The following is a 15,921-nucleotide window of genomic DNA, read 5'->3' as shown; positions in this document are numbered from 1 at the left end:
CCCAGTCTCCTCTTGGACCCTCTATATCTCATTTTTGTGTGAAAGATATCAAAAAGTGGCTGACTAGTAAAATGTTGCTGATATCCTGATAAACATTTTACTAGTTAACCACTTTTTGATATCTTTCAAAAGAAGTGAGATATATAGGCTCAAAGTGGAGATCCGGGTGTCGTTCTATTAGAGGTTTTACGGTAACTCAAAGTACTGGAACTTTTTTAAAAATGAAGGTTTTCTATTCCTTCAAACTGTTTTAAACGAATTTGTAGGTTTAAAATATTTAATCAGTCAATTGAAATCGAAATATTTAGAAAAATTGCAGTTTCGCCAAGTAATGTCTCTAACTCGAACATTTTTAGAAGATTGCAATTTAACGAAGCTTTTTGGATGGCCAGATTTGGGATGAACTGTTCGTACCCAATAAAATTTGCCTTGAAAAACTAAAATTTGTGGTAATTTTGCAACAGAAAAATTTTGAAACTTCCTTCATCGTACTGTAACTACTTTCGATTTCTAACAAATCAGCTGTTTTTGGAACAGGTGAAGTTAAAAATAGAAGGTTTTGAACAAAGTTTGGGCTTAACGACTCTGCATGGTTGGAAATTTAAATGCTTGCAAAAGTATCAGAAGTATGATCAGCTGGCTATAAAAAAACAGGCTATAAAAAAGCTGAGAACATAGTAGTTTTTCGTGTAAATTCATTTTTTACGGAGTTATGAGCTTTAACTTGAAAATTCTGGAAAAAATGTATTCTATGGCACGCACAGAAAAAATATGGTAAGGTTATCAGAAGATTTCGGAACAGTTACTTTCAGAACATTTAATGAAATGTGATTTTTTTTAATTTCTCGGCGAATTTTCTATTATTGATTGAGAAAGTCATTTAGGCTATGAGAAGATCGTGAAACGGGAATTTTTGAAATCTAGCAAAATCGTCTTCCAAGAAAAAAAAGACACATATAAAAATTTTCCTTTTTTCGTCTCCAAAAAATAATAGACAGGTGTGAAGTAAGCCTTCGGGGACTCTTTTAATATATCAGTAGAAAGAGCTTAGTTGCCGTTTTGTCCCCCTTCTGAGGTTGCCAATTATGGATACCTCACCTAAAGTAGTGTAGAGATGGCAGGTGGTGTTCAGGGCTCGATGAGCCGGTATAATGCCTTGAAGGGTATTTGGTAGAAGTGGACGAGAGACACATGTACATATTATTTGGGAGGGGACCATCACAGTTGATGAAGAGAGACAGAGGATAGACAGAAGGTATAAGGTCTATGGAATTGGTGATGAGTAGGATACACAGGAACAATGCGTTATGGAAATTAATTTGCGAACACAAAAGGGAAACACGAATATTTTGAGATGTCTACAACTAGTCAACGATTGAAATTGAAAAAAAGTGGATGTTAAAATCGAACATTTGAAACAGGAAAAAATATCAAAAAACCACAGACATACACCAAAGTGTCAAATTTATCGAATTTGTGCTGGAATTTTTGTAAAAATTAGAAATTTCATAAAACTGAAATCTTAACAATTTCTGGACATTTAAAAAAATTGCAAGAAGCATCAAAACTATATTTTCCAAGAATTAATTATTACCTTGAAAAAACAATAATAAATTGTTCCTGAATTTCTATAGGAAAATAATATTAAACTGAAAATTCAAGAAATTTCTAGATGAGCGGAAAATTTGGATACTGTAGTTTTAAAAATGGGTATCCTAGGTACCCCTAAAAATTGCTCATTTCTGTTGAAAATTGGTTTCTGTTTCAAATTGCTCCGCTTAAAAAATCTTGAAAGACATTGCACATTTGTATACGGTAATAGTAAATGTTTGTAGCAAGAACCACAATGAAATTTGTTAGAGGTCTAATGTGACAGATTCGAAACATCAGATTTAAAAAAACAGAAACATAAAACATATATACTGTAAAACATGTAATAGAACGCCCATACACTGTCAAGTGTCAGCTCAAATATCTCGTTCCCTGCAAAAGGAATCAAAAAGCGATCAACTGACAAAATTTTTATCATGATATAAGAAATAATTTATCAGTTGACCACTTTTTAATAACTTTCCCAGAAAATGAGACAACTTGGCTCAAAGTAAAAATTAAGGGAGAGGAACGGGTTATTCTATTAGAGTGTTTGCTGCATTTTATCCCGTTAAAAATGAAACAGTTTAGTCAAATGATCAAGTGACAAGAACTACAAAGGGTTTAGTTAGAAGTTTCATATGTCAGATGTGAAACAGAAACCTTTGATTTAACAGAAAAAACATGAATTTTCTTTTAATTGATTCGATATTAAGAAATGGAAGTTAAAAACAGATCATTTGAATAAAGCCCTCACCAAACTCAATCGATGATCTTGAAACAGGAAATTATAAAAAGCGGGAAGTTTGAGCAACTTTCCTATTGAACCTAAACCTCTAATTCTCTAATATTCTTAATCAAGAGTTTTCGAAAATCCTTCTCCAAGAAAAACATCTGCATATGTTATGTAATCGTTATGCTTCTCCATCCTCCTACTCCTTAATTCCAATAGTTTCCGGTTCACTGAATCCCCCTCCTTCTTAATTTCTGCTTTTTGTATTTTCTTGACTACCTAGATCAATATACAAAATGAGTCTCTCTTTTCATGTACGTATGCATATATTTATTCGTTTTTCATTCTCTCCAAAACTTCCTTTCTCTCCGGTTTTTAATTGTTTCGAATTTCTTCAAACTTGGCGCACGGGGTGGTCTTATTTCTTTGGAAAGTAGGAGAATCTGTGAAATTTGTGTACAAAGCGAAAAAGTTCTGCAGAAAACCATTTTTGTAGTTTTTTAAACAATAAAAAAAAATAATAACGAGAATTCTTCTGTAATGTGAAAATGTTTTGGAAACTTTGAAGCCCAGCTCTATTCTGAGAACACGAAAGTTTGGAAAACTGATGTTTCAAGATGCAAGAAACAATGTGGCTATTTGAACTGTTACTATTTGAAAATGGGATTTTTTGAAAAAGTGAAAAAATTTGGGGATCAAAAAATTGGATTTCAAAAAATGAAATAAATATAAGCATTTTCAAGAAGAAACCCTTCCTAGATTTACTTTATAATTAGATCAATCAAAAACAGAATAGCAAAGTCTTAGGCTCACAAATCACATTAGAAAGTTTCAGAAACAGTGAAAAACATATGGGAATTATGAAATTTGACTTTGGAGAGCAAAAACAAGTGTAAAAGACTAGAGGGCCATATTTCGTATTTCGTTCCTCAGAAAAAATCAAGGATTCCAAAAAAGTTGAAAATATACATAGGGGAGGAACCTCGAAAATTTCAAAAGAATGTCTGGAATTATATATTTTTTCTAGCCTAGACTATGCAAACGAACTAGTGTCTGGAATAGAGAAACGGACGCTATGAAGTTTTAAAAACAGTAATGAAGCTTCAATTAAAAAAAAAATGGGAAAGCATGAAATAAGAAGGTTTTGAAACTGAAAAAAGTCAGTTTCATATTTATCGTTCAGGGATACGAGTCAATAAAAATCTCGAAGTGATTTCTTGAGAAATAATAAAAAGTTTGCATTACAAACGAATTTTTAAATTGAGAGCTTGAAAATTCAAAAATGAAAGTCTTTTGATTTTTTTTTCTTGATGGACTAACAAACGAACTAGTGTCTGAAATAGAGAAACTTTTTTAGGAAGTTTTTGAAACGGTAATGACTTTAATACTTTTAGTAAAGCTAAAAACAAGAAATACAAAGATTTCGAAACTGAAAGTTAAGTAAAATGATAGTGAATAAGGAAGCAGTCTGAATTAGTCTTGTAAACGGTTTCCTGGAAGTGATTCTTTGAACATGGTAAAAACGAAACAGATAACTTTGTAATTGAGGGAAGTTGGACAATTTCAAGATGATGTCTATAATTTTATATTTCTTCTGGCTTAGGTTATTCAAAGAAACTAGTGTCTAGAAAGAAACTAGTGTCTAGGTAAAAGTTATAAAGTTTTCGAAACTACACTGACTTTGAAACTTTTCGAAGAGGCAACAACATAAAATATAAAGTTTTTTTAAAACTGAAAAATAAGAAAAAAGTTAGTTTCATTTTTTTAAGCCAAGGAAACGAAATATCAATGTTCTTGAAGTGATTTTCAATAAACGATGGAAACGAATGAGAAAAAATTATTTACTGTTAGAGATTTCCAGACAAACTCTTTGTCTACTTGAAAAATGAGATTCATCTAACACGCCTTGTTCCGATCTGCTCTACAACGATGACTCCCAACTTTCATGGTAAAAGAGAGATATCAGTTTTGGCGGGAAAACTCCACTACTTAAATATGAGACCATTTTGTACACACTTTTCAGGCATTATTTATTTTATTTGATATTTTTTCTGTTTTATCTTGATATCAAAATGTTCGGAAACTCTATTCTACAATACACGCTCATCATAAACTACATTTAACCTTTGAAATCGGGCTACTTCAATCAGTTGTACTAATAGTAAGCCGCCACAACAAGAATATATTGAAAGAGAAGGAAGTTGTTATAAGCTCATTGAAGAGAAAATATGCTCTCAAAAGCAAGCGAACACTCTTCAAAGAAAAGAGAAAAGGCTCATTATAATTTTCTATTATTCCCCTTACTTCTTGGGTGTTTCTCCCTCCGGATGTCTCCTATGGTTACAAAAGTGTGTGTCTCTTTCATTTTCAAAATGGAAAGGGCTCATTTTGGAAGTCATTAAATTTTGAAATGAGTGAGTGACGGTGCCAGGTAGACGGGCGATGGGAGACCATCAAACTGATGGGTATTTGATTTGGGGAAAAGTGAACTTTTTGAAAAATAAGATGTGTTCTTTTTTTTGGTGTTATTGCAGGAAATCAATTGAGATTTGAAGGGGCGAGACCTGTACAAATGAAGGAGATTAAACATAAAAAATTGGTCAGAACCCCTCTTTCTTTGGGGCTGACAACCATTCTCGGTCTGTCCTAGTCTCTCCCAGCCTTCTCTACTTTTCCTCCTCTATTCTCGTACATCTTTAGTACCTGAATAAATCTGTATTCTATAACTACTATTCGTATTCCTTGAGCCGGCCAGAATGCCGGATCCTAAGGACGTAACACAAATGAAGAAGATGAAACAGAAAAAAGTCGGAATATTCATCTTCGAGAATTTGGAAAATTTTAGTAAAACAAAACTAGCATGTCGCGGTTTGGGTCGCGCTGAATCTCAAACCGGATTTTGAAATTTTGAGTAAAACATCCACTAATGAGCAGATATTGCTATGGTCGGATCAGAACGGACGAAACCGAAATTTCGAAGATATGAAAATTAGGAATAAGTATTCACCAGTAACTTAAAAACGGTACAATTTTAGAATAAACCGGATGAAACGGGAAATTTGTGAAATTGCCAAAAATATTGAAAAGCAGTAAGTTGATTGATTTACAGAATAGTTCCAGGATCTCAAAACAAAGTCTCAGAATAGCTCAATTTTTGGAAAAAGTAAAACTTCTTCCAATCGCAATTTCTGCCTCATAAGTCCTCTATACTTTTAATTCGAAATTGAATGAAAATTTGAATCTAACTATTACTATTCTTATACACTACTGCCCTTCTCTAACACTTACCCCTCCTCTTCTTCTTCTCCAATTTCCTCCTCTCTCTATTTTGCAACATTTTCTAATACCTAATTTACGATGTGGAATATGGCACGAATTCGATTAACCCCCATACTAGTCAAGAAAGATTCAATTTTCGAAATGTATTCGAACATTTTGTGTGGTTGACGACGACGACGACTTTGGAGAAGAAAAAGAAGGAGGGAGAAGCGGTCCCGACCGGAAGAAGTTACACTTCCGAGTGGCGTGAATGACGAGAAATTGATGGAATAAGAAAAGAAAAGAGTTGGGATGGAGGAGGAGCTTTGGAGATTTGGAGTTCTTGAAATCGTTTTATACGGATTTTCATTTTTTGGCAGGAATGTTTCGAAAGCAAAGTTCAAGAAAATTTGTTTTTCGAATTTTGTATTCCATTGTCGCATTGGCTTTTGTAAAAAAAATTCGCAAATACATCGAAAATTTGCAACAGCGAATATTTTCAAAAAATTCATTTTTGGTTGAAAAATTTAAAATGAGCTCAACAGAAAAATCTCATATGAGTAGACTCAAAAAAATCAACGCCCTTTGTAAAGTTTTTCAATAATATGAAAGTTTTGAAACAGAACATTTTGCATGAAACATTTTTCTTTGTAATTTTCTTCCTCGAAAACTTTGAACGAAAAAGCACTTCAAACTTTCATCTGCTATTTTCCGTGACGGTGGTTGCAGAAACTACGGTATCTTATTTTGTTATCTAAAGTGTATATTATAGCTTTATATTATTCAAATAAGCACAACAACTTCATATGTGCTGTCCGATATGAGAAAAATAAAAAATTCCAATTTTAAATTCAGCAACATAGATACCACGCCAAACGGCTTTTGGATTTGTCGTCTACAAATTGGTCTGACGGTAACTTCAGACACAGTAGCTCTTGCACTGAAAAGTCTGATTTAAGCTACAAACGCGGTACTTATAGTTAGAAGAGTATCTAATTCAGTGTGTTTGAAAAGTTATAAAATGCTTGAAACCGAACATTTTGGCTTCACTTTTGAAAATATTTGGCTTACTACTAATAAAGAACGACGTCGGAATACCCACGGAAATCGCAAACTCGTTAAATGACCCATTTGAAAGAGTAACTTATTGAACAACCTCCTTCAGAGATAACTATCACATTCCCATGATGCCAACGGGGACCATAACCATAACATTGTACCTTCGCTTTCTTTATATTATCTTTTAAAGATGCTAATCTCAAAAAGAGGTCTTCCCGAATGGGACCATCTCATCCCCGCCGACCATCTGCCACCTGCTTGGCCGTGAAGAAAAACGGTTGCGTCATCAAAAACGGAAATTTGGGGACATTGGCAAGAAAATTGGGTTAATTAGAATGAAGAGGGTACCGATTGGAAGAATGAAGACATAAAAGGGTGTATGTTTTGGGATTAGGAGGCGAAAAAGGAGGAGGTGAGGATAATGAAAAATTATGATGTGCTTATTTGAATGAAAAAAGGGTAAGGGATCAACTAGAAAAGATGGTAAAGGATTAGTAAATGAGGGATTTTCCGGGAAATAGTTCAAAATTTGGTACGGATCTTTTAGCGAAGACTAGAGTGACATTTTTGCTTTTGTTAGAAAAAATGAAGTTTTTGTAACAGTAATCTTTGGAACAGCGATCTGAACTAGAACTTGACTACAATTATATGAAAGTTGATAAGACTCTAATCACATCAGCTGATCTGAATGTAAAAAAAATCTCGCATCATCAGATAAGCAACTCAAGTTTCAGAATATTTCACACTACAAAGATTTGTCAACAAATAAGCAGATTAAATGAATGCAGAGTGAGTATGAAAAAGCGCAACGATTTGTGACTCATGGGTAGGCACCACAACAAAATTTTCAAAATAGATTTTACCCAGTTTTTATTGTTGGATTGTCTTCTCCTACTTTACAGAAGTCCATTCCCAAAATTTCAGCGAAAAATCTTCATTCAATCCCGAGTTACACACCATTTTGTATCAGACCTCAATGTACTGACTTTCTCCTCATTTTTTTGCGGTGCGCAGAAAAGTGGGCGGTGTTTAGAAGCTTGCAATACTGCGGCGCGGAAAATTCGTGAAGGAAATTAAAGAAAAAGCTATTAGACGCGAGAGAGACCCGAACCTCCGCCTGCGTCAGATCGGCGCGCGCACCCACTATCCAGTCGGCCACGGCTGCACTCGCGGTGGTAGCTTTAGAGGGAAAATATGAATGTGCGACTCTTCGCTGCCTGCTGCCTTCTTCCGGTGTTGCTTTCTTCCTATGTTTTAAAGAAATTGATCTGTGAATGATAAGGAAACAGACGTATAACACATTAAGGGCGTCGATAGAATTTTTTAATTATAATTGCTCTTAGTGGCAAATTTTGCGTAGAATCTTATGGTGAAAAGAAAATCGGTGGCGCTCACCTGTGTCACCTTCAAAACTTCCAAAAACTGAAAATTTTGAAAGTTTGGAATTTTCGGATGAGTATCAAAACTACTTAGATGTATCCAATCTTTCTAAAAATTGGCAGAAGTATACACAAGACTTAGTTTTACCATAATATGCAAAAAAAAATTGGGGTCATCGCTGAAATTTTTTATTTATTTTAGCTGGAACTTTGGCTGAAAATTGTGGAACAAGGGCGTCGTTAGAATTTTGATTTTATTTCAAAATCCAATCCCCCAGTTCATAAACTATCAGAATCCATTAAAAAATCTAATGGCGCGAACTTCCATCCAACACTTTTAGTCCACTTTGTCAGTCCCACTTCTATTTTTCGAAGTTTTCGAATCAAAATAATAAAGTTATCGAAGAACTGATAATTTCATTGGATTCAGCGTAGTCGATTACATAGGGACAAGTTCTCACCAAAAAAATAATGGGTTTCTAACGCCCGGTACAAGCCTTCAAAGATGGATTTCTGAAAAGGGGAGAAAAATTTGGTCGCCCCGCCCCCTTTCATTGCGGTGCCTACTCATGGGATATGAATGAGAGGACACATTTTGGAGGAAGCAGAATGTTTTGCAACATTTGTAGTAGGAAAGAGGAGAAGAAGTGGAAGAAAAAGGCGTGAACGGAGAAGAGGAAAATGTGGAAGGGAGAGAAGAGAGGATTTATGGGGATATTTGTGTTTCAGTTGGGAATGTTGAGGGAAGGCATTTTTGGGTGGAGTGGTTTATTTTTGGAGTTTTGGGGTTTTAGAAGAAAGGTGATTTTCTGACCGGAAAATTAACTTTTTTTAAAGGAAATAAAACGTCACGAATACCGTAGATATCAAAATCATCCATTAAAAGATAACAATGAAACAGCAAACACTTGTTAGAAAAAATGCCTTGAACAAGAGCTGTCATGTAATTTTTTTTTCAAACGATTTCCCTTTCCAATATGTTGATTCAGAGTTCAACGATGATGACTGTTTCAGTATGTGTTCATTGAGATCTGGTTAAACTGAGATCTGGTAAAACTACTGAAACAGTAAACAAAATTCGAGAATGTTCAAGTCGTGAATTAGGACTAAAGATCAGTTTGACCACTTTGACTATTTTTCGGAATCTAGTTGTCGACTGTCAAATTTCTGACCACTTTGAAAGTTTTGGAAGGTGTAAAACAACCTAGATTGGAAACTTTAAATTCACTGAATTTTTTGTACCTTCCTAGTTTTTCCGCTATTCGTCGATTTCTAAAAGACATCTTCTTTTCAGGTTTTCAGTACAAAACCGAGGTGTCTTTGGGAAATCGGCAATTGACTGAAAAAGAATTTCCAAAAAAATCTGTGAATGCAAAATTTCCAACCTAGGCTTGTTTAACACCCTCCAATGTCTGCAAAGTGATCGGGAACTTGACAGCCAATCTACAGACTCCTGAAAATGACCGAAAATCAACTGAAAAATACATTTCTGTATATCTTGGCCGGTACTGTAACTTTTACATTTTCAAACGATTTATCTTTCCGAACTTTTGGTTCTGGTTTTCATAATAATGCCTGTTTAACTATGTGTACATTAAAATGTGGTTGAAATTTTCTTGATTTTTCGATCATTAAGTTTACAGGGAGAAAGGCGGCCCTGCTTTTGCCATCTTGCCTGTAACTTGCGCATTTCGCCTACAATTAAGCCAAAATTCATAGGAGTAAGTATAAGAAAAGCTCCTAACTTTTAAAAGAAAAATATAAGAAAAGCTCCTAACTTTTAAATTTGAGCCAATTCATCTTGGCTCCACTCAAAAGGTAGGATAAAGTTTTCAACTTACAATATGTTTATCATAAAATCACAAACACTATCATTAACACACTTTCAATATCTTTCATAGAAACCAATAAAAATTGGCTCAAACTTGACTTATTTTACGGTAACTGTTTCACGCGTAGCTTATGTTGTTTAATGCTCCACAAAGGATAATAAGTAGATTGGAAGAAACTGCAAAAATCTCCAAGAGATCGAATGCTATTTTCGAATGTTCTGTTCTTGACTCTCTTCTTCTCCTCCTCATTTTTTCTGGTGGCAAATGTTTTGAGAAACGGAAAAAAAACCGACACTTAAAAATGACACAAACTGCTGCTTCAACTCGTCAAAACGATGAAATCGAAAAGAAGAGAAAAAGAGCGAATGTTCGGTTTTTGTTGCCATTTCGAATCTCCCCGGGGAGTCGTTGATGAGATGGGACCAGGGCTCGATGAGCTCTCCGAAACTTTCTTTTTTTGTGCTCATTTTTATGAGCTCTCGGAGCTCGAGCCATGAAAAGAAACAAAAAATAAGAGAATGGATAGAGGGGAATGGATGGAGAAACTAATTGAAAAGAGAGAGAAATAGAAAGTGTATTGCATATTTGAAATAGTGGGAAGGACCATGAGATAGAGAGAAAGAGCATATGAATAAAATCCGAAGGAACACAAAAAGAGCAGAAAACAGAAAAATGGGGTATTTGTTTTTGACACGAACATGCCGAGAAAAACGAATTGAATCTCGTGCGGCTTGATTGATTGGTTCAATGTCCCGCATTTTCATGGAAAAAAATGGGAAAGAGAGAGAGAGAAGGACTTCCTTTGTCTTCTTGGCAAATTTAATTTTTCGAGAAATGCTTTATATCGGGAAAAGTATACAAAGTGTGGATTGAGAGAATCAGAGAAATCTAAAAACATTATTCAATGTTTCATGCCTTCTACAACCCTCGAATGGTTATGTGGATGTTGATGATTCTTTTTTATCCCTGAGAAAACATTTTTTAATACAGAACAAATTCGGCCAAACTTTGAAGACTTTTGAGAGTTTTTTTATGCGGGAATATGCATTTTTGCGTGACGGTGTACAGTGATCGGTGATTTCATTTTTCTCTTTTTCCTGTGGCTACCGTACTACTTTCAAAAAATTTATCGGTCGCAGCCGAAGCTTGTAACCGCGTAGCGCAGGCGGTCGGGACGCGGCACTTCTAATAATTGATCCCAAAGTTTAACTTCTCACTTGATCATAATTTCAACACAGTTTTTTCCAAACCCCTATCTTTCTGAATCAAACTGATTTTTTCTACATGGTTCTTTATAACTTCAATGAAAGTGAAAATTTATGATTTTCGGTTGCATTCTTGCTGAGATGATAATAACCTGAATTTTTTATTCGATTTCTAAAAATGTCGCGAAACTGAAAAACAAATTGAAAATCACTGAAAATAATTTACAGAAATCTTTTTTATGGATTGATAGCAGGGCGAAAGGAGTATGTGACGTTGTCATGTATGCTCCAAGAAGATCGGCATTCTAGAATGCTCAGAGATTTCGATGAAACGATCTTAAAGTTCAACCTTACAAGAACAATTGTCTGTTCCTCCAACTGCTAGTTTTGTCTTCAGCAGAAAACAGAAAGATCAACGAACCAACATCCCGACAACTTCTGAACATGACATCACACTTTTAAAGCAATAAATTCTCTGATCAATTGATCTTCCTCTTTTTCTCTCAATTTTTTGGTCTTTCTTCGGTCTTTATCAATGTGCACTCTGACTCTCTCGACGGTATAAAAAGCGACCGTTGACTGACAATCCAGTAGTGAGAATATTGAAAAATGAAATCTGTTTTTCTTATTGTTGCTTCGGTATTCGCTGTTACCGCTGGACCGCTTCTTGGTGGATTATCTGATAGGAAGAGTATACTGTAAGTTGTGGTATAGATGTCTAGAAATTCAGTGAGAGCATACTTGTCAAATTCCGGGCCGACCCGGTGACCCGGCCCGGCCCGGACCGGTCGGGATAATCTACCCTTACAAAAATGTGAAACTTCAATATTTTTCCGAAAATTTAATGAAAACTTCGAAAAAGTTGCAAAATTTCAGAATTTTGACATTTCAGAACCTGATCCGGGCCGACAGGGACGGGCCGGGTCGAGCAGGTAGGGCCAGTGACAAGTATGAGTGAGAGTAATTACAGGGTGCAGCATGAAAATCATTTCCAGAAATCAACGAACAAAACAATGGAGGAGATTATTTGGTTCCACTCAGGGTTAGCTTTGGTAAAAAAAAGAGTTCCACCATTTCCATTTCTTCATGTCCTGAAAGCTCAAGTCCAAGTGGTTGCTGGAACCAATACCATTCTTGAGTTCTTAGTTGGAGAATCCACATGTGCCAAGAAAGGACCAATTCAAGCCAAACAGATCACAGCAGCCAACTCTCCACTGAAAGCTATTGGGCAACGTGCACTTTACAAGGTCACAATCTGGGAGAAGATCTGGGAGAACTTCACTCAAATCACTGCAAAGAAAGTCAGGTATGTTAAGCCCTCCGAGCAGTTTTAATATGGCGTAGGAATGATTATACTGACCCGATTGGATTTTTTTGTTTGTATAATAAATGTGTTTGTTCATTGATTCAAAAGTTCATAACAAATTTCGCGATTCGGTGATCCCATTGACTTTGTCCATCTCTCTGTTCAATGTCAATTATCAAATAGTGTGAATTTTCGAAGGTCTAGGGACAAGTTGAGAACACATTCTGGTGGTTTTGAGTTATGGAGTTTTATTTCTCGGAAGGGTAGTTTGAGGGAATGCAGGGTGACAGTTTTTTGCTCCATTATCAGGGAATAAAAATATGCAAGGGGTGCTAACTTTTCAGATTTATCTGTTACTCTTTGAATCGAACAAAACCGAACAAATTTGTGCAATTGTGTGCCAACAAAATGTCTGGGATTTTTGCCGCGCAAACACATGATTTCGGTCAGCTGTGGGTTCATTGATTTACTCTGCCGATTCCGTATATCCCTCATTAACCTTCGAATTCAAATTTTCACAAATTTTGTCAGAAACATGAAGCAGCAAAAATTCTTTTAAAGTTTTGCCGTTATGTCTCATTATCGTACCTCAATTTTGACCAGAAAAACCGTTTCCCCTGCAATTTGACCTATCTGACGTGTTTTCACTGTTTTTCCATTCAAAAACGATTATCCACATATCCTAAATTCAATCTCCTAAAAAATGAGTTCCCATAAGCCTGTCCATAAAAACAATAATAAAAGTACAATGAAAACTATCAGAGATGATATGTGAGTCTCCCCTCCGTCACATAAATTAAAAAAAAATAATTTCAGCCTCCCCTCTCAAATTGTCAGCGACTACGTTAAAGAGAGCGATGGGTATCAAAAGTATCGAGTATGAAATCTTATGAAGTAAAAAGGAACAATTAAACTTTAATTTCAGATCCAGTTCAGAGAGCCATACAAACATTTTCTGGGTTGCGTTGGATTGGATGAGCGGGATTGGAATTTGAGCCGTCCTCGTGCAGATCTTCGATGCAACGCCTTATCCCAGCAACTCACCTCAATGTATTCAATTGTAAGGAATACAGTAGTAAAAAATTGGCACCTATAAATTTTCAGACAAGTAAACCGGATTTCTTCAATGAAAACAAAGAAAAGGACACCGAAACCAAGGAGGGTGTTGACTATTTTGGTGATTTCGATCGCGAGATCCGTCCTCATTTCGAAAAGGCAATTGCTGCTGAAAATCAGTATTACGATGAAATGAAGACGAAGATGCAAGTGATTCATGATTTTTATACGAATGATTTTGAAGCGAAAAAAGCGGAATTCGCTTCGCTGGGGCCGGAATTGGAAGCACTTCAGAAGAGTCGTCCGACGGATCCTGAGCAAATTCAGCAAATGGATAAAGTCATGAATCGATTCACAGAGTTACAGAGATTGGTTAGCAATGCATAGTTTCTAAGCTTCTAGAATCCTATTCCAGCTGAAAAGTATGATCCAACCGGGCCTAACTGCAATCCAATCCCAACATTTAAAATCGATGAGGGAATGTATGGAGGCTTATCAGAAGTTGAATGATAACTGGAGTAATTGCTTCGTCTCGTTTAGCAAGTTCAAACCAAAGCTCACGGCGAAGAGAAGAATCAAGGATGAGGAAAAGGGAAAGGACAAGGCAGACAAGTTGGGAGAAGATGATCGGGATATTTGAAACGAACTGATTTCATTATTTGATTTAATGAATGTATTTTGTTTGGAGGGATTTATTATTATCTGTTTTGCTGCGAACGCTCAAAAAAGTGATCGGAAAATATAATCACACTTTCAGAGGTAGGTTAAAAATAGAAGCAGAAGTTCTATAATACTGTACTTATACATGCCCCCCCTTATAATTACAGCAAAGAGAGCAGAGAGTTAATCTCCTCTATGAATTCCAATTTATATACGGAAACTTCTCAATATTCACACAAGGTTTCAGTTCATAAAATTTAAAATATAGAATTCGGTTGATTGAACGTTCTCATGACTAGTGTGTCAGATCGAATAATCAAAGGGTAACTGCAACCACATCCTAATGTACACATATTGAAACAGCCATCACTATGGTAACCTGAACAAAAATTTTAGAGAGATAAATCCTTTGAAATCAGAAAAATCACATGGCAGCTTCTAACTCACTCTCATCTCAGTCTTTCAAACGAATGTTTGCTGTTCCATAATTATTTTCAATTGGATAATTTTTTAAAGCTTTAGTAACACGTGCATGTAATGAATTTCAGCTTCTGTTGTCATTAAGTCTTACGCTTTTCCTAAAGTCCTAGAATTTCGTGGAGTAGAAAAACTTCCCATACCAGCTGATCCCATTTTTGATAATAGCGGAGCCTCTCGAAATTCAGATTTTCTGGTTCAAATTGCAAGATAGTTTGAGAAGTTTCTCATGATTACAATTTGAAAATCCAGAGTTTTCACACCAAATATGTCAAAAAATCTGCAGTTATCATCTAAACCCGTCGGGTGAATTTGAAATTTTATTACTGATTCAATAACGTATCAAGTTTTGCACACTAAAATCAATCCCAATAGTACATCAATGATAGTACATCAAAGTCCCATTAATTCTTGCATATCATGTGCTTCCATTCCCATTATCAATGAAGATCCACCATCAACCACAATTGATTGTCCAATGATATAAGATGACATTTTGCGATCAGCAAGGAATGCGATGACTTGGACGATTTGGTCTGGTTGAGCGACAGCTCCATATGGGATGCATTCCTTGCGGGATGACATGAAATCCATCATCTGACAAAGAATCCAGTGTTGACAAATCCAGGGCTGACGGAGTTGACACGAATACCGTGACGGATGAGTTCGACGGCTGCACTTCTGGTGAATTGATTCAGTGCGGCTTTTGGCATCGAGTCATAGAGGAATTGGGGATTCTGAAAACGAAATTTTTCAGGAAATCAAGGAAAAAAGGATAATCGAAATTGCCATTTCACATAGTTTATTTCTACCAAACTAGAATCTGCATATATTTTCCACCAGACATCTAGCATCACATATTGTGTTAATTGAAGATTTTCAAACTAAATAAAAAGACAGCTTGGATTTTGTATTTGACAGTTTTTTTTGTGAAAATCATTCAAACGAGATAAACTTCTGGATAGTGCTAAGACTCTGATTTTTATGCAATTTCTGAAAGTTTTAGAACTAGGTGGGTTTCAAACGGTTCAGTCTCATCCAACAAACCCTACTTTGTTATATTAGACAAAAATCTGTGCACCGAGCTAGTGGCCTAGAATCCCACTTTAAAGGGGGGCTCCGACCAAAAATTTTTATTGCATTAAAATGTGTTAAAATTTATCTATTTTTCAAATATTATTGCGAAAAAATTCAAAGAAAATCCGAAATTCCCGAAAAACGGCGTTGAAAAGGAAGAAAATTCAAAAAAAGGTGCCGCCGGGGGGACGAGGATTTTCAGTGAGAAACATAGGCCACGGCACCTGACAGCCTTTTTTTTCAAGTCGCCGACAGTGGTTTTTTACGTTTTTTACCTGCCGGACATGAA

General features: G+C 35.6%; 3 protein-coding genes across 3 annotated transcripts in view; 2 read left to right on the top strand and 1 right to left on the bottom strand.

The window, feature by feature from the left end:
* Window positions 1-12,069: 12,069 nt before the first annotated feature.
* Window positions 12,070-12,390, top strand: CBG26416 (the record flags this gene model as incomplete). Its single annotated transcript, XM_045235303.1, has 1 exon — window positions 12,070-12,390. The coding sequence occupies one exon, from the start codon at window positions 12,070-12,072 to the stop codon at window positions 12,388-12,390; it is 321 nt and encodes a 106-aa protein (XP_045100287.1).
* A 675-nt stretch (window positions 12,391-13,065) lies between these two features.
* CBG19984 lies at window positions 13,066-14,058 on the top strand (the record flags this gene model as incomplete). Its single annotated transcript, XM_045235302.1, has 5 exons — window positions 13,066-13,133; window positions 13,200-13,239; window positions 13,288-13,422; window positions 13,467-13,790; window positions 13,834-14,058. 5 exons carry the CDS (start codon window positions 13,066-13,068, stop codon window positions 14,056-14,058), a joined length of 792 nt encoding a protein of 263 aa, XP_045096927.1.
* Window positions 14,059-14,948: 890 nt separating this feature from the next.
* The window catches only part of CBG19985, a gene marked incomplete at both ends in the record, with an annotated part of 2,691 nt that continues 1,718 nt past the window's right edge, over window positions 14,949-15,921 (bottom strand). The window contains 2 exon segments of the mRNA XM_002633872.1: window positions 14,949-15,152; window positions 15,158-15,292. Coding sequence (XP_002633918.1) covers window positions 14,949-15,152; window positions 15,158-15,292 — 339 coding nt within the window.

The sequence above is a fragment of the Caenorhabditis briggsae genome, assembly GCF_000004555.2.
Source record: "Caenorhabditis briggsae complete genome, chrIV, whole genome shotgun sequence".
NCBI classification, from domain to species: Eukaryota; Metazoa; Nematoda; class Chromadorea; order Rhabditida; family Rhabditidae; genus Caenorhabditis; species Caenorhabditis briggsae.
The sequence above is the reverse complement of the archived record's forward strand: the minus strand, read 5'-3'. Positions and strand labels throughout refer to the sequence as shown.